Source organism: Phodopus roborovskii, unplaced genomic scaffold (genome assembly GCF_943737965.1).
Source record: "Phodopus roborovskii unplaced genomic scaffold, PHOROB, whole genome shotgun sequence".
NCBI lineage: Eukaryota > Metazoa > Chordata > Mammalia > Rodentia > Cricetidae > Phodopus > Phodopus roborovskii.
Genome location: NW_026126482.1, coordinates 10,255,601 through 10,280,448, shown reverse-complemented (window position 1 = coordinate 10,280,448; position 24,848 = coordinate 10,255,601). Strand labels below are relative to the sequence as shown.

The window sequence follows — 24,848 nt, the reverse complement described above, 5'->3', positions numbered from 1 at the left end:
TGCATGGCTGCCTCAGCAGCTGAAGAAGCTAAAGGGACCCCATGGTCAACCCTAAGTCCTGCCCACTGTCTCCGATGACAAGGCCTGAGATAAGCAAGCTCCCTTCCTCTAGGAGGACAGGGGAGTTCTTCCTCACTTAGCCACTGAGAAGAACCCCAAGAGTGACTCCAACAATCCAGGCATGTGCTCTGGGGGGACCTCTAAAGCCTCTTGCCACAGCCTACACGTCCTTGGTGCCATCATATGGTGTGTGACTGTGACAAGCTGTTACCAAGTTCTCCATCCTGGGGGAGGAGGGTATCTACTTCTGAGCTCAGGTTCCTTTAGAAGATTGTTTGGAAATCAACAAATCCCCTATGTTTACTTCCAACCCAGACTGTGCCCCTATTCTTGGCATTTGTGCAACCAAGCAGACATTTGATTAAGACAGCATTTAGATATTTAATAACCATTTTTAACCAAACAATAGTATCCAGAACAGAATTGTTTTCTAATAATCTATATCTCAGGAGAAGCCAATTTTTTTCCCCAAACCCCTGGCTTGTTAGCCACACACCTTTCTCAATTCTAGCCCCATCCAACCCCAGGGGATTTTCCTAGACTTGTCTTTAAAATATGCCCAGAATCTGACAACAGTCCTAATTCAGCAAAACCATCCCAGTCCAAGGCCATGCCATACCTAAGGAGGCCACAGGCTCTGGATTACTGCTTCTAGCCTGGGCCTACTGTTCTCTACTTTCAGTACACTGACAAGAAGCCTCTAAAACTGCTGGTTCTCCTGCCCCTTCTCTTTGGGCTGAAACTGAAGTCCTTGTGCCATGACAAATCCCTTGATGGCCTCACCCTGCTGTGCATCTTGCTGTGGCTGCAAACACTTTCCCACCTCAGCTTTCTTGTTGGGCCCTGTCTTTGTCTAAAACATTCTTCAGATCTTCTAAGCTGTAAGTCTAACTCCTGTGGGACCCTCTCAGTGAGCAGTGAGGAAGGACTCTGCTCTTTGCAAAGCTGCACCCTCCGCAGACCCTGTCCCTTGGGTACTTTCTAGTGGGACAGGCTCCCACTGTGCCCTGCCAACAGCCCCTGGGCTGGAAAGGAAGGTTCTCAGTGATTCTAGCTGGTTCCTTCATGGGTACAGCCAACACTGCAGGACCCAAGAGCTGTTAATGACGAGAACAAATATGCTCAGCACATGCAGCGAGTGCAATGAGGTGAAGAGGCCAGGGAGCCATATTGGCCTAGTCAACTACTACCAACTGACTCTTCATTAAACTGCTGGTTTTACATTTCATCTTTTCTGTTTGGTTGCAAGTTTTATCACAATCGGGCAGTCAGACATGCGGGCACATGTGTACGCTTCACTACTTGCTATCAGAAAATGCATTCCAAAGCAACAAGAAGTCCCACAGAAGAGAAGTTTCCTCCACAGCATCCCTGAGCACAGCAGGAAGTCAGGAACCACATCCCCTCCCCCCAGCCCCAGTACTGAGGAAGTGACCCCAGAGGACACATGTAGACCCCTCTATACTAGTCTTCAGAAAGGCACACACACACACACACACACACACACACACACACACACACAGCACACCAGCACTAGGTCTGCAACACTGCTGACCCTTCACTACATGGGAAAGGCCTGCAAGATGGCTATGGTAATTTGAATGTAATTGGCCCCCACAATCTCATAGGGAATATCACTTTGTTGGAGGAAGTGTGTCATTGTGGGAGCAGACTTTGAGTTTTCCTATGCTCAGGATATCACCAAATGAGCCAGTCCATTTCCTGCTGCCGGCAAGATGTAGGACTCTAAACTTCTCCTCCAGTACCACATCTGCCTACAGGTCACCATGCTCCCCACCATGACGACAATGGACTGAACCTCGGAAACTGTTAGCCCGCCCCCTCAATTAAATGTTTCCTTTTAAGAGTCGTTGTGGTCATGGTGTCTCTTCATAGCAATAGAAACCCTAACTAAGTTGCCTACCCTTCATAACACAGGAGAGGCCTGCAAGGCCGCCCACCTTTTACAGCTCAGGAAAGGCCGACTGTTACTAAGCCTCTTGGGTCTTACTTTGCTGCTACACAGCTCTCCTTCCTCTTCCTGAATGACCTTATCCATTGCTTTTGGCACAGACAGACCTCTTGCTATTTATGAAAATCAAGCTCAGGCTCCCAGAATGAAGATGACTCATGGCTGAGGATGCTCTAAGATAAGCTGAGATTCTGATGTAAATTCTAAGGGAATTTCAACAAAGCTTATAAACAGAGCTTCCAAAATCAGAACTGTGTCAGCAACAAAACACATTCACAGGATTTAAATGTCAGTCATTACCTCACAGACACGCCTTAACATAGGAGTTCCTGGAAAATGTGCCAAGTACACAGCAACCCAGAGGCCCTGGAGCTCATGCTGGACAGCAGAAAGAACAGAACTGGGAGCGGTTCTTTTTCTGGCTCTGTGGAAATGAGTATTACAGTATGGCCTCACCCCCATCCGTTTGCTGAGAGAATTCCAAGTAACACCCAGTTAGTCAATACTTTCACCAGGTGACAAAGCTCTCCAAAGGTAGACTAGACAAACACTGTCGTGTGACCATGCACCAACTACAACACATGGTCACCTTTCAGTACTTGCAGCAAGGCTTTCCATCCTAAACTCAAGCAAGTGGGAATGCCAACTGAAACCAGGGTGTGAGCTGAGTCAGATGTGGCAGCTCACCCTTCAGGCCCAGCACTAGGAGGCTAAGGGGGGCGATCAGGAGTTTGAGGCCAGCACAGGCTAAACAGTAAGCTCTGGGCCAGCAAGATACTAGAGACAAAAGGAGGTACTGGAGATAAAAGCTATTAATAACACATAAAGCCTTAAAAGTTGACAGGGGGATAGACTTCAATGTTGTCATGGGGGGGAAGGTGCCAGGGAGGGGAGAGACATGGGATAAGGACAAGGGGAAAGGGAGGACAGCAAGATGATGTAAATGCTGTAAGCTTTTCTTAGTCATACAACATCTATGCAGACATCAAAACATCCGTATTATAGAACATAAATATGTGCAGTTTTTAAGGGGAAGTGACAATCTCACAAAAGAACGGGCTGATGAGTTTTACATCAGCCTGAGATGGAGTTGTGGTGGTGGCAGTGCATGCCTTTGATCCCAGCAGTCAGAGATCTCTGAGTTCGAGGCTAGCCTGGTCGACAGAACGGGCTTCGCAGAGAAAAATCTGCCTGTCTTAGGGAAAAACAACAAAGACAACAACAAGACAGGCTAGAGTCATCTGGGGAGAGAGAACCTCAGATGAGAAAGCACTCCCACCAGACTGGCCTCTGAGCAAGCCGGTGCATTTTCTTGACTGATGTGGGAGGGCCTGGCCCACTATGAGTGGCATCACCCTTGGTCCTGGGTGCTATAGGAAAGCAGGCTGAGTAAGGGACAGAGAGCAAGCCAGTCAGCATTGTTCTTCTGTGGTTTCTGCTCCAGCCCTGATTTCTCTATGACAGACTTATAACTCTTTTCTCCCTAAGTTGCTTTTGGACAGTCTTTATCACTCCAATAGAAACCCTAACTAAGACAATAGGAAAACATCTTATTGACCATGCTAAATAACAAAAAAAAAAAAAAGTACCATTGACAATAACCAGACACCTAGACACCTTAGGAAGAGCCCACCATCCCCGTGTAGCTGTTCTTACCAACGCTGAAAGAGTTCAACTTACTCTGGAGTAAGCATCACACAAACTGAACTAACTGAGAGATCCTGTAAGATCATTGTCAGGCACTGCCAAGGTCACCAGGACACACAGGAAAGGACCGGCAAACCCGTTTTTGCAAATATGTAATACACTGGAGAATTTCGTTATCTGGTCTGCATCCTGGACCAGAAAGGGCTTTTGTGAGGATGCTGGCAACACAAGAATAAACCCGCAGCCCAGCAGGTGACAGTGCACCAGCATGGGTGATCATCAAGGCTTGCCTACAGCATGGACGGCACTTCCAGATGTTCTCTGAAAGGCTGGATAGAGGAAGAGAGAGTCAAATGTTCAGAGGGGACAGAGATGAGGAGCTCACCACCTTTCTAACTTCCTGGACTAGCGTGGGTACCTGACAGTGTATTCTATCTCTGGAATGCATCTGACCCAACAAGACTACAGGGGTCAACTTACTCTAGCATGCATTCACATTCCTTTCACCTTCCATTAAATTATATACTTACAACAGTAATATAACATCAAACAATAATCACAATAAAAACTACGCTCAAGAATTCTAATCTAAATTACATGATAGGAGTGGTTCATTAGGAATATCATGGTCTCTCAGGAACAATCATTTTATGGTTGAACCTTTTATTTATAAAATGTTAGAAAGGATCATACTGCTTTTTAGGCTGAAGCTCAACCAAATGCTAGTGTGATCAGCCACGTATGCTAGCGAGTGAGTGAGCGTTCACTGAAAAGTCAGGCGGGATCAAATGGCAGCAAGAGCAGAAGCTAATTCTCCCGACTCCACCCAATATACAAATATCCAAACGGGAAGCACAGTTTCACTTGGACAAACTTCCAAGTGCTGGTCTACACAGAATTGTGGGCCTACAGGAACTGAGAGAAGCGTATCTCACCACCTATCAGACACACTTCTACACCAGATGCACCTCACATATTTGCTCAAAGACATTCACTTCCTGCAAAGCATTAAAAAGGAAAGTGATGAGACATTTACTTTTCCCATAGTGATGTCCCCAGACTCCCACACAGATGGACTGTCCCTTTGGTCTCTGGTAGCGCTTGTCTGGAAAAGACACTGAAGCCAGGTCTTTCCGGGAGACCCACGCACTGGACACACTTTTTGTGGAGGCCAGGGAAACCTTTTAGCCACTAAGTAAGAGAAAAAAAAAATGTACACAGTTTTAACAGCTAACAGAATAATCATAAAAGCAGGTATCTCAGAACCTCTCAAATGCAGCAAAATTCACCAATTTAGAACCAGAAAATGTATTTTATCTACCAGTGATGTGTGCACACACACATCCAGGGGACAGAGGTTACTCTCCATCTACTTTGGGATCCAGTTCAGGAGTCAATTTTGTACAGCAAGGGCTTTTACAGGAGGAACCATCCCAAGGGCCCCAGGGTGTTTTAAACAATCTCTCCATGAGAAAGAAAGTGGAGAGGAGAAACAAGAACTGATAGAACGGCAGGAGACAATTCCCTCACAAGCTTTCAGACTGGCCCTCTTAGTAAGACAAGTTTTATTTGAAATGAACTGTTCCGCAGCTTAAACCAGAAAGTGCCTGTTTTAAGAGCCAAAACAGTAATTCACCTGGGCCATGCTCAAGGTCTTGGTGAATCAAGAAGAAACAAACCCCATTCAATGTGAAACTGCACCCTTGTAGCACGCTGGGAGGTGAAGGAACGGATGAAAAACAATCCTCAGACTTAATTACAAAATAAAACAGCAGACCTCCGTCTATTTCAGGGAGATGGGGCACATGCCAGTGCACTCTAGTTTTTATTATGAATGTATGTAGTAAAAGTTAGAAAACTAGCCAAGAGGTTTGGCATACGCCTTTAGTCCCAGCACTCGGGAGGCAGAGGCAGGCGAAGCTCTGTGAGTTTGAGGCCAGCCTGGTCTACAAAGGTAGTTCCAGGACAGCCTGGGCTATGGAGAAACCCTGTCTCAGAAAAATAAAAACATCAAAAAAGTTAGAAAACTAATTCTGAGAAAACATAGTCCAAATTCAACAAAATCTACAAAAGCAGATTCTGATCAGTGGGGCCACTGTGACAGGCTGCGCCCCCCTCCCTGAAAGAACTTAGTGTACTAGAGAGTCTAATGTCTCAGTCTCCAGCTAAGTGCAGGCAGTGTGTGAGGAGGCAATAGGCATCACACACTGTCTCCTCGGCTCTGAACTGTCAGTGTAGCCAGTCCATAAGGAGTCACACTCACACAGCGATCCCACCTCATACTGTGCTCACAAAGCGCTTCATGTTCAAGATATAGGCAATGCCCAAATCAGCATCCCCCACCACCAGGGTCATCTGCCAGCTACTGGCCCATCAAACATGGTCCTTATACATTACTGGGGATCACCGCCAGTCTCCTGGGACTGCTAGGAAAAATTATCACAAACAGTGCTAAAACAAATCAAAAACAAAAACAAAAAAAAAAGTGTTCCCTCATAGTTCTGAAATGGATTTATGAAATGTGCACCAAGCTCAGCTGGGCATGGTGGCTCACACCTGTGACCAGCACTTGGGAGGCTGAGGCAGGCATCTGTCATGGATTTGAGGCCAGCCTGTCAGGGACACAAATAGCTCACTGAAAGACAAGACATAAATTAAGACACACAAGACCATGACAAGAAAAGGGAGGAGAGAGAGGAGGGATGGAGGAGGGAGGAGGGAGGAGGGGTGGAGGAGGGCATTGGAAAGAAAGTGGACAGTGCTGCTCAGGGTTGGGGACAATCAATTCCCTGCTCTGCCTCAGCTTCTGGAGCCCGCCACCCTCGGCTCAAGGGTGTTAACACCACTGTCTTTGTGGGACTTCCTTCTGTGCTCCTTGCAAGCACTCTGCATCACTCACTGGATGTAGAGCTCACTCACATATCTGTGTTTTCATTTCCAGACCTTTCATTTCCATGTGATGAGGTCACATTTGCAGTTCCAGGCTGACACACTGGGGGGGGGGGGGGTGGACACACAGCAGTCACACACTAGCCATCTAGTATCAGTCACATCCTAATTCACAGCCAGTCCTCACTCTCTCCCAGCCATGCTCTGGACACCAAGTTTGTCTCCAGCACCATGAAAAGAGAAGTCAGAGACATCAGATCACATTTTCTTAATTCAGTTTTATTTCATGTATTATCGGATAGCTCTTTACAGACAGACTCACTCTCTTATGATTCCTTTTCCTGCTGTTCACTGTAAGAAAGGCAAGCACATAAACCAGGCACATGTAAGCAGGTGGGCACGCTGGCCACACATGTACGAAGGGGGGCATGATGGCAGAACATGTAAGCAGACGGGCACACTGGCCGCATGTGTGAGCAGGCAGGCACACAGGCTGCAGGAATACTGTTCTCAGGGATGAACAGGCTCTGGTGCAGTGACTGATCTGGAAAGACTCCAACTTCCCCATCCTCAGATCTCACTCTCTGCAAGTGAGCTTGGGCAGGCAGAGGACCTACTGATATAAACACATCTGAAATCTAGTCGCTTCGTTCACATGCTAATAAGCTGTCCTTATATGTGAACATTGACAAAGGAGGGTACTATAGTGTAATGCATCCGTCCTTAAATGACACCCTCCTTGATGAATGACATCATAAAATGCAAATGTGTACAGACTCTCTGAATCACCACAGCAAAGCACTCAGATATGGGGGGGAGGATGGGTACGGTGTTTCAGTATCAATGTGGGCACAGTGCATTCTGAAGTGACTTTAAAAAGGAAAGGGCCCCACCCCACACACCCGAGAACTGACACACACAGCTCTGCAGTGCAGCTCCCTCCAACACCAGCTGTCACCCCACTGTGCACATGCAGGAGCTCAAAAACCTAGGGGAGTTTAAACCCAAAATGTCCCACAACGTCCAAGAACCTTGGCCCCTGAGAGGCACTACAAGGAGGAGGTAGGAGGAGGGGCCACCTAGATATAGACACTGAGAGGGACCAGGTCCCTCTGTCCCTCCCTCTTCAACACCCCCTTTCGTTCCTCACCACGGCGTGAGTTTTGGTCACCATGCTTAGCTCCAACACAGGTGGGAAAAAAACAGAACAACGAAAGTGAACTGAATCGTCTGAAACTGTGAGCCCAAACCGACCCTTCCTCTGTGTCACAGAGAAACAAAGCTGAGCAAAAGAAACACCATTTCCTGTTTACCGTATATGACACTCTGGGGTGAGTGTTCAAAGGCGCACAGAGAAGTTCCAAGCCATCTGTGATTCTGTAAGGAGACCATTCAAGCAGTGATACCCACACAGACTGTAAGAGGGCACAGAAAGCAAGCAAGTGCAGGCTGATCCCGGATCGCGACCCATACAGGCCAAGCATGGATGCTGGGTGGGGCTCTGCTGAGCGCTCAGCCACACAGCATCTGCCTCTTCCCCCACTGCACCCCGAACCTGGGACAAGTCAGGGACACCGACAGACAGGCGAGAAGAACTCATACCTCCACCAGGAATGATTGCCAGCTTTGTTTCAACCAGGCCCATTTTTGCAGAGGAAGCTAAAAAGAAATAAGGAGAATTAAATGGCAAAGCGTATCAACCGTATGTAATATGACAACTTGAAAAAGTAAAGTAAGATTCTCTCAAAACATTGTTCATTGATTAAATTGATGCCACGATTTTTTAAGAAATTATTTCAAAAGTTTTTTTGTTTTTTTTTGTTTTTGTTTTGTTTTGTTTTTGTTTTTTTTTTTTTATGAAAACACATAATCATGCTAAACGACCCTCTACCCTAACCCAACCCCCCAGGAGAATACATGACATTTTCTTTTCAAAATTTCTTGGCAGTGATCAAAGATCAGAGTGTTAACTCCATCTTTGGATGTGATGTTATCAACTTATTTAGGCCTGATCCTGTTAACGAGTCAGGATCAAGGGAGAGACCTCCTGACAAGTACAGATTCCTTGGCTGCATATACAATCCCCAGACCAAGCAACTCTATCTGCTATAAGGAAAAAGAAAAAAAGTTCAAGGCCAAGTGTCCAGTTACTTTCTCACTAAAGGCTCCACAGCCTGACTGTCCCTTGGGCTACTTCCCGCAACCTTGCCCCCCCCCCCCCCGTTTGTTGCCTGTATGAGTGGGCTGCACACTCAGTTGACTCCTCAACTGAAAACCCACCTGACCCCAGCACCAGGAAGGAATCATCACAAGAACTTGGGGACCCAGAAAGCAGCACCTCACCCTCGTGCCCCAAAACCTGTGTGACCACATGAAGTCAGGAAAAGGCGAACTGAACTCACAGAGGTTGCATGCAGTGACAACAGGAGAGACAGCATGAAGGAGAGTGGGACTGGGTGACCCTCTGCTGCCCAGAACAAAACTCACACAGAGTGCACACCTGCTGGGTGCAGGACAAAAGCATGGGCTGTGCTGCCTCAGCCTGGCCTCGGATCCCAGCTCCCTCCCCCACTCCCTCCTCTCTGCTCCTGCCTCCCCCACAGAACCTCACAGACTTGCGGGCAGCAGAGGGAGGGGTCCCTGGTCAGCATCCAGCAAGTGGCTAGTACCAACTCGTTTCACAATTCTCTCAACACATGCTCAGGATCAGGGAAAAAGAGGGAACCTGAAGGGAATGAAGTCGTCACTATGGGAATAAAGTCATTAAGTGCTGGACCAAACAAGTCTACTGACTCCATGGGCCAGATGCACAGCTACGGTCATGAGCTCTATTTGAAACGGAAGGAAATTAGTCTTTTAAATAGAAGCCCTAGGATCCCAAATCAGATGTTTGACTCAAACTCAGGTGTCTCTTTTCACAAAGGCTGAACAATGGATGGTAAAAGAGCTTCCTGAGTAGGAATTTCAAATGCTAGGCTACAAAAAAAAAAAACCAGTTTTCCTACATAGGAGTTGCAAACATGAGGCTCCAGGGGCGAATTTATAATGTCCTGCTGAACAGGAAGCAGAGCTTAAAAATATTTGGGCCTAAGCGGTGTGCAGCGCTCACCACTGCCACCGTGTGTATGCACCAAGGGTCAAGCCCAGGGTTTATCCTCCCAGACCCCAGGCTTCGCTAGCATATTCATCATACAAAATAGGTTTCATTACAAGACTCTCATGGTGTCCTTAATGTACTTAGATCCTATTTGCTCCTCCCTCACTGCTCTTCTTCATCCCGCTCACCCCCATTCCTCATCCCCAAATCTCCTTTTCATGCCTTCTTGCTTTTGTCTAGGTTCCACATGTAAGAGAAATTGACGGTCTTTCTGAGTTGGGCTTACTTCAACAAACACATGACTCTCCAAATTCACTGATTTTCATGCAAATCACACCATTTTATAATTCTTTAACCTGAGCTCCTTTTAAAACTTATATTAGCAGGATAAATTCTCACCTGCTACTCGAATGTCACATGCTAGAGCCAGCTCCAGACCACCTCCTAGGGCAAGTCCGTCTATGGCTGCGATCGTGGGCACAGGGAGGTTAGCTGAAACAGAGAGAGTTTATCCTTCACTCAAAGCCACAGCTTTAACTGGGTTCACTCAGAACATATTCTTAAGCAGGGTGTCATATGCAGACTTTATGCCTCTATCGTCTTCACTAAAACACAAGCATCTTCAATGTTCTTTAAAACTTTTATGTAATGAGTCTAGACAGCCCATCTATAGATGGGGAACACTTCTGAACCATCCTATCCCCTGAATTACCCTCAAGGTTATTTTATTGAATTCTGTAACTTCATAATCTGAGAACCTAGTCTTTCACAAGGTGTTTAGTTCATAAGAGTTAAAGTTGGGGTAGTTCATGCAGCACTTTGGAACTCCTGACCCTTGATGGCTTGGTGCTCAGAAAGCTACCTGGAGACGTGGCATCTGCTCAAAGAAGCACACAGTGCAGAGGGCTACAGGGTGCAGGCCGGGTACCACCACCAGGGAAGGGTGGCACAAAGGGTCCATCCACAGTCCCTTCTGCCTCTGTGATCCTGACCAGAAGTAGACATGAGGAGAGGCAGCATTCACAGAACTTACAGGAGAGTATTTCTAGAAGTTTCTACAGTAGCATGTTTCCTTATGGCATTTTCAAAGGTGCTCTGTTACCCCTCCCCTACTACCCCCAACTCCCACCTATTTAACTCTTCCATTATTCCCCCTTTCCCTGAAAGGAAAACGGACCTCTGTGGGTATTCTGATGTAAACACACATACCAACAATCTTCCCCAGGGTTAATTAAATCTGTGAGCCCCAATAACAACCAGCCTGGGAAGACAGGCCCACTAGTGCAATAGTGCCATGAATGCTGTTGCAGTAAATAATACCCTGATTGGATGAAGCCTGCTCGGCAAGAGAGAATAAAGGCCAGGTTTTGCTAACCAGATCCAAAACTTATGACTGGCTAGATCATAGGCCATAGGGGAGCAGCTAATACTGTTAATTTGTTAAATGGACATCATAAAAAGCTGTCCCTTACATTCTTATCTTTATACCCAGAAGTTAGCCCATCTCTCAGCCTTCATCAGAGGACCTTCTTTTTGCAGCAGATGAAGATTAATAGAGACCCACAATTGGTCAATGTATAGAGAATAAGACTCCAACAGAAACATCTATAGCATTCCCTCAAAGTTCAGGAAGCACTGTGGAAGAAGGGTCAGAAAGACTATAAAAGCCAGGGGACGTGGATGTCTGCAACAAAACATTCACTGGACATGACAGGACCACTGCACACATGAACTGCACAAGATCTAGCCAAGTCCCAGTACAGACAGGAGGAGAACTCCCACCTTTAGCCAAATTCCAAGCACGGAGAGGGAAGAGGTCCCACCTCTACCAACTGATGACTGCCTGTGGGAGGGAGGGTCAGTTTTCTTCAGGGATATAACCCTGAAAGGCCTGTTCCCGAAGGTGACCCTACCCATGCACATTTGGACAGCACCAAGAGGGGGTGGGGAGAACACACGAAACAGAGGAAAAGAGAGGGAATTGTGGTGATAAATTATTTATGCTTTATTAAAGCTTGCCTGAGGATTCAGAAAGCAAAGTCAGCCACAAACCATAGAAGCCAGGCACACACTTTTAATCCCAGCAGCCAGAAGCTAGGAGATGGTGGTACACACCTACAATCCTAAAACTCAGATTTCTGTGAGTCCAAGGCTACCTACCCAGGGATACACAAGATTGATCCAGCCCTAAAGAGAAACAGCTCACACAAAGATGATCTCAGCACCTGGGATCACACACCTTTAATCCCAACACTAGAGGGTATAAAAGATAGGAGCAGGCTCTTCAGGAGTCAGTGTCAGACATTCATTCTCCAGCCACACTGAGGACAGGAAGACACTGAAGTCTCAGGATTCTCCAGCCACGCTGAGGAGAGGTTACAGTCTGAGGCTTGGGAGAGCTCGTGGATCAGCCCTTTCAGCCTGAGGTAGAGGTGGGAGCGGGTGGCTGACTGCTTTGCTCTTCTGACTTGAACTGTCTCTGGGTCTTTTAGCTTTCGTGTTATAGGCAACAGGGAAGGAGTTGAAAGGAAGGAAATGAGGGTGGATTTGACCATTATATGGTGGCTTGAGAGATGACTCCACAGTTAAGAGCACCTGAGTCTGATTCCCAGAACCCCCATTCCCCCATTAGATGGCTCACAACTACCTATTTCACTTGGAAGAGCATCACCTTAGGGACTTAATTTAACCGGCCCTCGTCATCACGTTTTCCTTTCAGGTGAAATTCATTAGTACACTTGTACTATGAACCCATCCCTTGTTGAAGACAGTGACAAGTCTGTCTGATATTCCCCACAGAGTGTGCTGGACAGCAAAGTGAGCCTGCCCTGTCCTTCAAGGACACGCCTCCCCTCGCTCAGTTCTCACAGTGCACAGGAAGCACGGCCTTCCTCCAAACCCTTTCAGAGACTGCAGAGCAAGTGGCGCCAGTCCCACACACGGGAATGAGTGGGACTCGGTGACCTTCAGGAGCTAGCAGACTTTAGAAGAGCCAGGAAGGGAGCCTCTGTTGGGGGTGGGAGGTGACGCTGGGGCCTTCACCAGTCCATTCGGTTCACTGTGAAGGAGCCAGCCTTACTTCTCTTTCCCGGTCTGAAGAAAACATTTTCTTTCATATGATTTCTAGGAAGGAGTCATTTTTTACAAGAAACTAACAATGAAGTCTGTTCTGCTATAACTTACAAACCTTTCCACTAGTGAACACTCTTTTCTTTCTCTTTTTTAGCAGACAAGTTCATACATGCATATAATTTTTTTAGCTTTATTTTTATTATGTGTGTGTGTAGCTATGGGCACATGAGTACAGTTGCCTGCAGAGGCCAGAGGTGTCTGAGCCCCCTGTAGCTGGAGTTACAGGCAATGTGGTGCTGCTGGCCCTGATCTCAGGCTGAGGTAGCCTATCTACACAGCCAGAGCATCTCACACAGTAATAGACAGATGTGACATGATGTTGCTTAGTAAGTACAGTCCCCAATCACACAATGTAAGAAATGGTGTAAGACACTGACTATATCAGCAAGACATGATGACAGGCTGCCCAGGAGTCCGGCTTAAGAGGCAGAGTGAAGAGGTTGGCCTCAGACATAGGACCTAAGTCAGGTGGTACAACTATTAACACTTTCCTATTAGGACCATGCACTGTAGAATCAATAAAAACTATTTTTAAATCTGGCATTTAAAATTTGAGGAATTAAATTTTCCAAAGGGAATACAAGAAATTTAGCATTACAACTTTTAAGAAATACAGAATGGCAATAAATTGAAACCCAAAGAGGACACGAAGAAGAATAACTGTGTCCACATCCCTCCTGAAACTTTCAAAAGTTAACATAAATTCATGTGGTAGAAGGCTGGCTATAAAATGTTTCCTACTAAAATATTATTTAATTAGCATAGCTTAATCCATTCAATATTTTACAATACTATAATTCTAAGGCTACACACTCTTGGAAAGGCAGGCTCTCCGCACAGAGGCCTGAGGGAAGACGCAGAGGGCAGTGTGCATGCCTACAAAGGACTTGAGGCAGGAAACGAAATGCCAGGGCCACAGCTCCAGCAAGAAACCATGACTCAGTGTGTTACGCAACAGTGGGATCAGATACTATTTTGAGTTTCATTCCAGGAAGTGAGCCAGGTATGACAAGGAAGATAATAATCCTTTGAAATGCTCCTAAAAATATAATTAAAGCAATAATTAGAGAGGTGATCTATTTTGAGAAGGGGAAGCATGGCAGGCCCTGTGGTGTCCCTCACAGCCCGCAGCATAGCCAGGTCCAGTGGGGCTGGGGTGAGTGCAGGACTGGAGGTGGTGAGGCTCCTCTCTGCTCCTCAGGCAGAGGTTAATTGTAACCCTCTAGAAAAGCAAATGATCTGATTAAAGGAGAAGGCTAGTGTGGGCTGGGTGTCTTTTACACTTGGTTCGGCTTAAGGACTAGTATTCGGTGTCAGCAAGATGGCTCACTGGCTCAGCGCTTGTAACCAATGCTGACAGCTGAGGTTCCACTCCTGGAACCCATGTGGTGGAAGCAGAGAGCTAACACCCTGACTTTCACAAAATAAATAATAAAATGTAACTGTAAACAGCTAGAAATCTAGTACTGCTATGCAAAACAGAAAAGTTGTTACTTTAACAGAAAGGTCCACACTCGGCGTGATGAAAAGTCTGAATACCAAAATGAAGCACGGAAACAAAATCTCTATTAACAAACCACAATAAATTCCTAATTATTCCTAGATCCAGCTAAAACTTTACATTGACTCACAGTGCTTTCTCCCTTCCCTCCAAATTCTGAAGAAGCCACAAGAACAGAACAAAGCGGCCAGTCCCTTAATAAAGATGACAGGTGGCGCACTGCGGCTCTCCTGGAGGCTGGCAGGCTGGACTGGGCTGGGAGTTGGCCCAGGACTGCTACAGAGCGCAGCTGGATGCCAGCAGGGACTGCAGAGGAGAGCGCCACCACCCTCAGGTGGGAGACACCAGATCCAAGACTAGAAGTCTCAGCCACCTTAGCCCTTAGTCACAGGCAAACTCCTGCGACACCTAAACGCTAAGACTGGGTTAAAATCCAAATAAAGGGAGACTGCCCTGGAAGGCTGTGGTGAAGAAGGGAGCAGCAGTGCCCCCCCCCCCCCGCCCCTGGAGGAACCATTCCATTAGCAGCCACCTCCCGGCAGGGCCCAGCTCTCCCTCCACACAGCCCAGTGTCCAGGCTGGGTCTATACATGAAAGTAAGAGAGTAAACTGATGTCTTACCAAGAAAGATGGAGGGATAAACCTCATAAGAATGTGGCAAAACAAGCCAAAGGACAAGGAGAGAGAGACTGATGCCACTGCGGGATGACATGCAGAGAGACCTGGCAGGCACAGGGGTCCTAGCCACATGTGGGGCAAACCAGAAAAGTACTTAAGCCAGGTTTAATTATTTTCAAAATATAAAGTCATGGGGCTGGACAGATGGCTCAGCAGTTAAGAGCACGTACTGCTCTTGCACAGTACCCCGGGTCAGTGCCCAGAACTCATACTGGGTAGCTTACAACTGCCTGGAACTCCAGATCCAGCGGACCCAGCCCCCTCTTCTGGACTCAGGGTGCCTACACTGATATGTGCACGCGCGCGCGCGCGCACACACACACACACACACACACACACACACACACACAATTTCAAAATAAAAATGTCTTTAAAAATGTAACCAAAACCAGAAAGTATATAGAGACAGAACACAGAGAAACCTGAGCCAGAAGAGAGGAAGGAGTCAGACACAGGCAGAGAAGGGGAGGGGGGACAGGACAGGGGGACAATAGCACGCATATGATACTGCAGCCAAGCCCAGAGGAAAACCTCTAGAACCCTAACAATGCAAGGTCTAAAGATGTGTGCAGTAAATCAGCACATCTGCAACGACCACACCCATGCAGGAATGATGGCATCTGCTGAGAAATTACCGAAGCCTACAGTCAACACAACCTCAGGTGTTGCTTATGAGATTAGAAGTGCAGAAAAATTCATGAGAACTGAAGTGAATTCCCTTTTTGGCCATGACAAATTCTGGAGTGGTATTCTGGAATGGCAGAAGTTAACAGTTAAACCCATGGCTCAGGTTTAAACAGCAGAGTGTAGTGGTGTACCCCTTTAATCCCAGCACATGGGAGGCAGAAGAAGGTGGATCTCTGTGAATTTGAGGCCAGCCTGATGTACAGAGTGAGTTCCAGGACAACAGGGGATACACAGAGAAACCATGCCAATAGATTAGATTAAATTAATAGACAGGTAGGTAGACAGACAGAAGAAATGAAAATAAAGTAAAAAGCAAAGGGTTCACAGCCTAGAGTTATAATGTGCATAGCACCCAGCACACTCAACAGGACAGGGTGCTAGCAACTCATAAACAAGCTACGTAACTCCTAAAGGCTTGCTCTTCCTTGCCATGATTCTTCCTTGGCCCTCAGACACAAGCAGAAGACATGGTGAGCAAAAAACTATCAGTCTGCAAACTCAAAACTTCTCTTCACCAAGTAACTCTCAGCACACACTATGGCAATCAGAAAAAACAATGTTTACATTACGATTCATAACAGTGGCAAATTACCATGAAGAAGTAGCAACAAAAATAAATTTTATGGTGGGGGTCACCACAACATGAGGAACTGTACTAAAGTGTCACAGCACTAGGGAGGTTAAGAACCACTGTCCTAGAGTGTGAGGGAATTTTTATTAAAATTCTTTTTTTCACACAATATATTCTGATTATGTTTTCCTCTCCCTCAACTCCTAGATCCTCCCCACCTACCCAATTTCATGCTCACACTCTCCCACTCTTTCCCCATTTAGGCCCCCACAAAAAAAACAGCAAGACAAAGAACAATGACAAAATAAAACATTCACACAAATAATAGCCAGGCAGGCAGGCAGGCAGGCAGGCAGGCAGGCAGGCAGGCAGGCAGATCAACAGACCATGGAGCTTAGCTTATTTTGTGTTGGCTAACAATTCCTGGGCATAGCGGCTGCCCTGGAGTATGGTTCATATACCTAGTGACACGCCACTATAGAAAACTGATTGTTCCTCTCCCAGCAGGTATAAATTGCAAACCAGTGTCCTCTCACAGGCTTCTAGGCTGTCTGTCCATCTTGTGTGTGTGTTCACTCACACACATATCTTCTGACAGCTGTTTCGAGTACTTCTCCAGGTACACATCTTAATAAACTGACATTCTTACATTTAATGTTGACAGAACTGATTCACCTTTTCTTCCCTTTTTGAAGAGACTCACTCACTCCATCTTAAATTTTAGTTTCTTCTCTGAGCATATTAACCGTCTGCCATTCCCCAGTAAGTCCCATCTGCTGCCCCACCTGGAGGGGTCTGGCCACCTGTGCCCAAAACAAGCAGCCCAGCAGCTGACTTGTGTACAGTGAATGGTCTGCAGGGTAACTTCAGCAAGGCTCCTTGTCCTTTCTGTTTAGGGACTTGGGCCCTGGCTCTGAGGACAACAGACTCTACACACTCCTGTGCCTCACAAGACAGCTTTGTCACTGCATGCTTTCTGTGCTCCTACATCCACTTCTAGAGCCAATGCCATCTTTCTGGGCGCTGACAATGACAGCTCTTGCCTCCTGCTGACACAGGGGAGACAAGTGACTGTTTTTCATACAGGTTCCGCACCTGCCAGCTTGCCACACAACTCTCCCTTTTCATACTTGATCTTTCGGTGTTCAGCTTTTTCTTTCTCAGTCTTTGTGTTGGTTGTCCCTCCTTTCCCCAATGGCAGGACTTTGGACAATGCTCACAGAGTGTGCCACAGTCTCTCCCAGCTTACTTCTCAGCTCAGGGGACAGCTTCAAACAATTTACCACGAAAGAAACAGATACTGACTCGGGTTGAAAGAACCTATTCCCATTTCCTAAGCTTTTCCATGAATACAAACTGACAGTTCTCAAATGTTTTTCTCACTATACTAAGGTGAACTATGCTTTTTTTTTTAATTGCCTAATGTCATGAATTAAATTTGGCTTTTTCCAATGGTAACCACCCTTACATTTCTAGGAACACCAAACTTCATCTTCTCCCTCAATATGCAGGTCTTATCCAAACTCTCAGACATCAGCTTGTTTCCACCATTTGTTGGGTTTAGGCATAAAAACTGCACTATTGTGAGTTCATTACCTGACTCCAGTGGTACTGTCCTGTGGAAAGGCTGGTACAGGGCGGTAAAGACTCCTCCCAACATCTCCATGACATCTGAGGTATAAATCCCTGACATTTAAGCTGAGCCTGCTGTGGGTGTGGCATGGCAGAGGATGAGAGGTTGAGGAAAGGGGTCATGGAACTTAACAGCTGGTTCAATTTCCTCTTTCACATCTATTGGCATCAAGTTTTGCCATGATATTCTCATTACTTCACATTCTCTGCAGTCTCGGTGTCAAGCCTGGTCCATATGCAGGATGTTAGTAGACACCACACTCTCGGGAGCGGCTGGACCTAGCCCGTCACTCTTTGTGTGTCACTAACTTCCAGCCCTTTCACTACAGCTTTCCTAAAACTTCTGCCTTGGCTTTTTAACCTTTGCTAATGCCTGACTATTTATTACCAGTGGGTTTTCTCTCACTGAGATGGACTTACCGTAGCATGAAAAAGAAAAGAACCAGAGACAGATAGATATACTGGGGTTCAAGCTTCAAGCTGAAGATCAGAAAACAAAGCAGCCAAGCAAGTAGCTCTTACCGCTACCCAGCTGAAATGGCAATCCTGTCTCCATGAGTCCTCAGAGGCAAAAGCTCTGAATTCCTGTCTCCTACTCCTTATACTCTTTTCTCTGCCCAGCCATATCGCTCCTGTATCCATCTCCCTAGTGCTGGGATTAAAAGCGAGTGATCCTAAGTGCTAGGATCAAAGATACGAGCTCTATTACTCGTCACTCTTTTGTAGGTCAGGGTAGCCTTGAACTCAGACAGATTCATCTGCCTGTCTCCTGGGAAAGGCGTGCGCCACCACTACCTAGTTTCTATAGTTAACTAGTGTGGCTGGCTTTGCTAACTGATCCCCAGTGCTTTACTAGATCATAAACAATATATCACCACACTTAAGGTTGAGAATTCCCTCGAGTGTTTCACACCAAGTCTCATGAATTTGGACACAGTCATGTAAGCCTCATCGTTTCTCCTCTAACTCGTAACTCAGACCAAATTCCTCAATTTCTAAGTATATGAGCCTTAAACCTGTTTATTTTGTTTCTAACTTAACTGTACTGTGAACCAAGAACAACGTCTCCATGTATCAATTTTCTGAAAATTTAACTGCATTTTGGTTCTGGCTCAACATATTTTTACAAAGATTTTGTGAGAATGATATATACTCTCTGGTTTAGGGTTGAATTTATTCAATCAAACTTGCCAGTCATGTTTTTAGGTCCCTATTTTTTTTTTTTTAAAGTTATTTACCAGTTTTTGTCCTTTTGAATTCACAGCAAAGTGATGAAAATACCAGCAATGCTAATTTTACTAATACTGCCAGATTGGTCAACGTGTATAATTTTATATTGAGACAAATGGTTTTAAGAGCAATAACTAGCAATCTTCTTTATCTTTCTGTCATTAGTTTTTTCTTTGGTTTTGTTTTTCTGAGAAAGAGGTTTGGTGGGCTGTCACTCTGTAACCTCAGCTGGCATCACCTGTAATTCTCTATCCTCCTGCCTCATGCAGACCCTGAATGTTCACTCCACAGGCCTGTATCACCGGCCTAACTCTTGGTTAATAATCTACAGGTCAAAAATTTAAAGAAGAGAAAAAGAGAGGAAGAGTGTGAGTGTGAGTGTGTGTATGTGTGTGTGTGTTTGCATGCCCATGAGTGTACAAATTTGTGCAAGTGTCGGTGTGTGTACAGCTGTGTGGAGGCCAGAGATCATGGCAAAGTGTCTTCCCCAGTTATCTCCACACAATTTCTGACTGAGCTGGAGACTGCCACCTAGGTTAGGCTGGCCCGCGGGTCCTGCCTCCTGACACTGGGATCACAGGCATACACGTGGGCACCCAGCTTTACACGTGTGTTCTGAGGATCAAACTCAAGTCCTCACATCCCACATATCTTTTAAGTAAAATACATAAAGTGCTGAAATGGTCATAGCTCATGATTATCTAACTGTGCATTTGACCACAGCACAGAAACAATTGTGACATAAAGCCCACCTTAAGCATATGGAGGGGACATGACTGTGCTTACCAACGTCATTGATCACTGCTCGTATCTTGGAGACAAAAGGACCGACTTCACTGGAATGCATTTTGGCTCTTTCCTTAAGGTCAGCACCTGCAAGACATTGTATCTGCAAATAAGATGATGACATAAGCACGATTGTAAAGCAAAAAATTAGACATTTACTCAGGATTAGTGCCACGTGAAGGCCCACTGAAGTTATATGCTACATGTCCTTCCCAGTGATGCCCGCTGGTGGGAAAGGCAGCCTGTTTTTCCATGCTGATCAGATGGTCTACAGCAATATCCTGCAGCTTTTTGCTCTTGGCACCCTTCGCACTTGGAAAACGACCATGTTACACCCACTGACCACTGCTGCTTTACACAAACTCAAGCTAAGAAGCCTTCCAAGTACTCGTTCATTCACTAAAAAGTCACAAACACAACAGCCCCATCACAAATGACTTCAGACTGGTGCTGGCACCTGCATCTTGAAGACATGCTAGAGTTTTACCCATTTCTACCCTAGACTCATGGCCAAAGCAGTGATAATGGCAAAGTACAATGGTCACACACCATGGTGACTATAAACTCAACCTGAGAAATGCTGGACTAAAGTCAAGTGATGAGTTCATAATTATGGCTTTAACACACAATGCTAAGTTTGGAACAGTTAAAAACAAACCTCAGGAGTTCCTCAGAGGGTCATTCACTCTGAGTTCAACAAAATGGTTTCACCAAAAGCTGTCCCAATGAAACAAAGTCCACAGCATTGGCATGGCTGCTCACTCTCTCCTTACAGACTATAACCATGCACAGTACTCAGGGGAGCTGGGCACGCACCTCATGGGAGAACTGGAATCAGCTCAACACTGGCCTCACAGCCCCCCAGTTCTCGGGGGACACATGCCACTGAGACAGATCTCAGGGAGATGGGCAATACTGCACAGTGCAGCACAAGGAAAGCGAGAGAGAAACTGGGAAGGACCTAAACAGCACTAACAAATGGCTAACAGACCTAGAACATACGCTTATGAAAGGGACTTCAATAAAGCAAGGACAAGCTCAGGATCCTCCTGTCTCCACATCCCCAGTTCTAGGACTGCACAGGCATCTTTTCACTTAGACTTTTACAAGAGTGCTAAGGACCGAAACTTAAGTCCTTATGCTTGTGGAGCACACACACTAAATTAAATTTAAAAGGCAGTGAGCTTCGATGCTTCCAAACAGTTTTTGTGTTACCATGAATTATGCTCAGGTAACACAGAGAACTTATCTAGATGCAGTTGTGAAATGAGGCCAATTAATAGCTCTATGGGAGCCTCTAAATGTCCTAGTAAAGAGATGAGACACAAATCTCTCAACTTCAAAACAAAAACCAGGCTAGAGAGATGGCTCAGCAGTCGAGGGCACTTAATGCTCTTTAAAGGGCCCAGAACTTAGGTCCCAATATTTATATGCTGACTCACAACTGCCTGCAACTCCAGTTCCAGGGAATTCAAAGCATCTTCTGACTTCTGTGGGCAGCAGGCATGCTTGTAGTACACATACACACAACCAAGTAAAGCACTCAAAATATAAAAAATGAATGCTTTTAGAAGGCCAGAGATGATTAAGGTTAGTGGAAAAGCTATAGTGAATACAGACAGACAGCTGACCTCCTACATCAGTTAGCCCAAGCTGCTAGTGCAAAGGAGGAATTTACTTGAGACTCCAAAGAGCAAAATGCCTTGCTGCACATAACACAGAAAGTTCTAGGGGTCTCTGATGGGAGATGCCATTATGTATATATGTTTCTCATACTGGTTAATAATAAAGCACTGTTGGCCAATAGGAAAAGAAGATAGGAGGGACTAGGAGACAAGGAGGAAATAGGAAGTAGTAAGGAGGAGTCAAGATGGAGAGTCTGAAGAAAACAGTATGCCGCCGGCTCCCTGGTAAGAGAAATACATAGATCAACAGAAATGGGTTAATAATTAAAGGCAGAGCTAGCCGATAAGAAACAAGTAACCGGGCCAACAGTATTGTATCAAATACAGAGTCTCTGTGTATTATTTGGGGCTGGCGGCGTGGCGGCGGGACAAGACCAGCGGCGGCAGGCGGAAAAACCGTACACCTTACAGGTCTCAATAATGATCAAAGCAGCTACAGCATTCCCTTTGGCCAAGTCACAAACCACAGCCAGCCCCTAGTCTCTTCCAGTTCTGGGAAGGCTGAGGAAGCTGCATGACAGAGACTTGAGATGAGCAAAGCTCCAGCAACTGACAAATCACAAACCAGCAAAAAGAGTCAGGGAACACCTTACATTTGAACTGGGCCACCCATTCCTACTTTAGCAAATGTATGAATCACTTTAACCATCTTTAGACCTTGCTAATATTTTTCTTCCTGGTTACATTGTAATTCTTCATGGAAAAATTAATTATGAAGATCTATCAGGCATCCAAAAATGGTTCAAGACCAACCCTGACTGAGCACATGCTACCCAACCCTAAGTACTACAATAGTCTAGGTGGCCCTGAGGGGACATACACCCATCCTAATAGTGTACTGTTAGATGAACCCGCCAACCCCACATGACAAATACACATACCCATCCTAATGGTACAGTGTTACAGATGAATGTACCAACCCTACATAACCACTATACATGCTTTATATCCCTAAACTACATTCTTGTTTGTAGTTTTAACTAATTTATCTTAGCCTGGTAAAATTATACATACTTATCATGCATGACATGATGTTCTGAAGTACATAAACACTATGGAATAGGTTATTAAATCTGACCATTAATATGGACATTACCTAACTGCTGTGGTTTAGGGGGTTAAGAGTTTTAGGGGGTTATGGAGTTTTCCAAAGATATACACTGACAAGGCTTCACTGCCCAGGAAATCCTTAAGTCACTGGGAGGATACCCTTGAAGGAACCCAATAAGCTCCGGCTGCCAGCCCATCTACCCAGCCCAACGGGGCCAGTCATGGATTGAAAACTTCCACAGTTCGGGGCCAGAACAACCCTCTCTCTTCATAAACAACTATCTCCGGGATTTGTCAGTGACAGAAGCTGGCAAAGACAACAACCACTACTCTACCTCAGCAACACTGTGGGTTCTTTGCCAGACCGCTATAGCAGATTGACTCTCACACAAAGCAGACTGCATGGATGTTTTTAATTTCCTGGTGCATATAGAAGCTATGGGTGCTGTAATAGTTTCTTGAGGAAGCAAGGGCATCCCATCACAAGGTAGGGAATGGAGGAAACCCTAAGTGAGTGATGTTCTGAGTGAATGTGCACTGTTGAAATGGGTGTGGCCATGTTGAACTCCAAGGTCTTGGACCCATGGGAAACTGGCCATTCTGTTACTCATAAAGACAAGACTCATAAGGAATGAAAACAAATGACCAATTCAGCAAAGACTAACAATTGCAGCTCCTTCCTCCTGGGTGCTGACAGCCTGAGACTACTCGTCTTCTAACTAACCCTTTTTCTAGGACCCCATCTGACATTAGCCTTACTCTAGTGGGTCTGTCCTTTATTCTATTGCTGCCCCTAACTAGGATTCCAGGACCCCAGAGCATCTCAATATGCCTGTCTTAGGTGATGTCTGTTCATAACCACCTGAACCTTCAGCAAGGTGGACTCCTCCCACCTGTGGACCTTGCTGAGTACCGATGGCTGTGAACTCATCAAAATGGCAGCTGCTCATGGTCAAGGCTTTTTTTTAGAGAAAGAGAGTTAGAGTGTAGAGCAGGCTGGCCCCCAGCTTGAAGTGATATCCCTGATTCTGCTTCCTTTCTTAAAGACACCCTGAAGGGAATTCACCTCATTGAGTTAGTCCTGCCTGGGGGTTCCTTTTACAGCATTTACCCACAGCAAGAAGGGTTCCCACATGACCCATCTTTTCAAACTTTGCTACTGCCGCAGGTTGGGGTGGCAGAGCCTATACCAAGTTGCAGTGAAGCAGAGTACCCTAGGTTACTGTAGCAGCTCCCTCTTGTCATGGCCCAGTCTTTAGCACAGGCCCCCAGCTCCACTTCTGGCTTGCCACTTGGCCATTCCAGTCTACCCCATTCTGGCCCTGGGATGGCTGAGGAGCTGGCCCATTCATGGCTTGGCGGGCACCATGACCGGCCTCAGAGTGATGGTCCAGTGGACTGGGCTTTAGTTTCTGTTTCCTGTGTTTCTTGTGGCCACGCTGGCATTTCTTGGAGGGACCACGGGCTGGAGATGGCCAACCAGAAAAGGGTGGTTCCTGCAACCTCCCACCCTAAGACATGTCTGGACTTGTCCAGGCTTGCCCTGACATGTCCAAAGGTGCCACAGCCAATCATAATTAAACTAATGTAACTGTTCCTTGATTAGCAAATCCTGTTTGCTGGAGATGACCTAACTGTCCCTGGAATCTCCCTAGCCATGTATAAAAGAAGCTTGCAAGCTTCTCTCAGGGTCGTTACATTTTGTTGTGTAGCTAATCCCTGCATGCAGGAATTTTCTCTCAAGAAATAAATGTTCTTGCTTTTGCATATGTGAGTGGTGACTTTTCAAGGGCAACTCACAGACCCTATACTGCGTTCCCAACTAAGAAGTCCTGAAACTTGCTTGTGTTGTCATATCAACAATGTCATAATGTCTTCATCAATAGTAAATTTCATCTCCAGTTCCCATGTATGGCCAATCTTATTTTATATTGCTTAAAAAATATAGGGATAAAGAGCAGCTAAAATAAAGGGTAAAAGGCACACTAAGAAAGGTCACTGTTCTGTAACAAGTAAGATAATCTACTAGTTTGTGAGTAAAAGTGCTTGTCAAGCAAGCCTGATGACCCAAGTTCAATCCTAGATCCCAATGGAAGGAGACAACCAACTTCCACAATGCATGCCAGTTTACACACACACACACACACACACACACACACACACACACAATCTATCATCTATCAACCATCTATCTATCATCTATCTATCATTCTATCCATCCATCCATCTAA

General features: G+C 45.8%; 1 protein-coding gene across 2 annotated transcripts in view; it reads right to left on the bottom strand.

Annotated features, from left to right (window-relative positions):
* The window catches only part of Auh (AU RNA binding methylglutaconyl-CoA hydratase), a 93,956-nt gene that overhangs the window by 44,174 nt on the left and 24,934 nt on the right, over positions 1-24,848 (bottom strand). For both annotated transcript variants that reach the window (XM_051194276.1, XM_051194277.1), the window contains 3 exons: positions 19,883-19,969; positions 10,065-10,157; positions 8,171-8,227 (listed from right to left, as the gene is read on the bottom strand). In XM_051194276.1, coding sequence (XP_051050233.1) covers positions 8,171-8,227; positions 10,065-10,157; positions 19,883-19,969 — 237 coding nt within the window. The remainder of the gene's footprint in view (positions 1-8,170; positions 8,228-10,064; positions 10,158-19,882; positions 19,970-24,848) is intronic.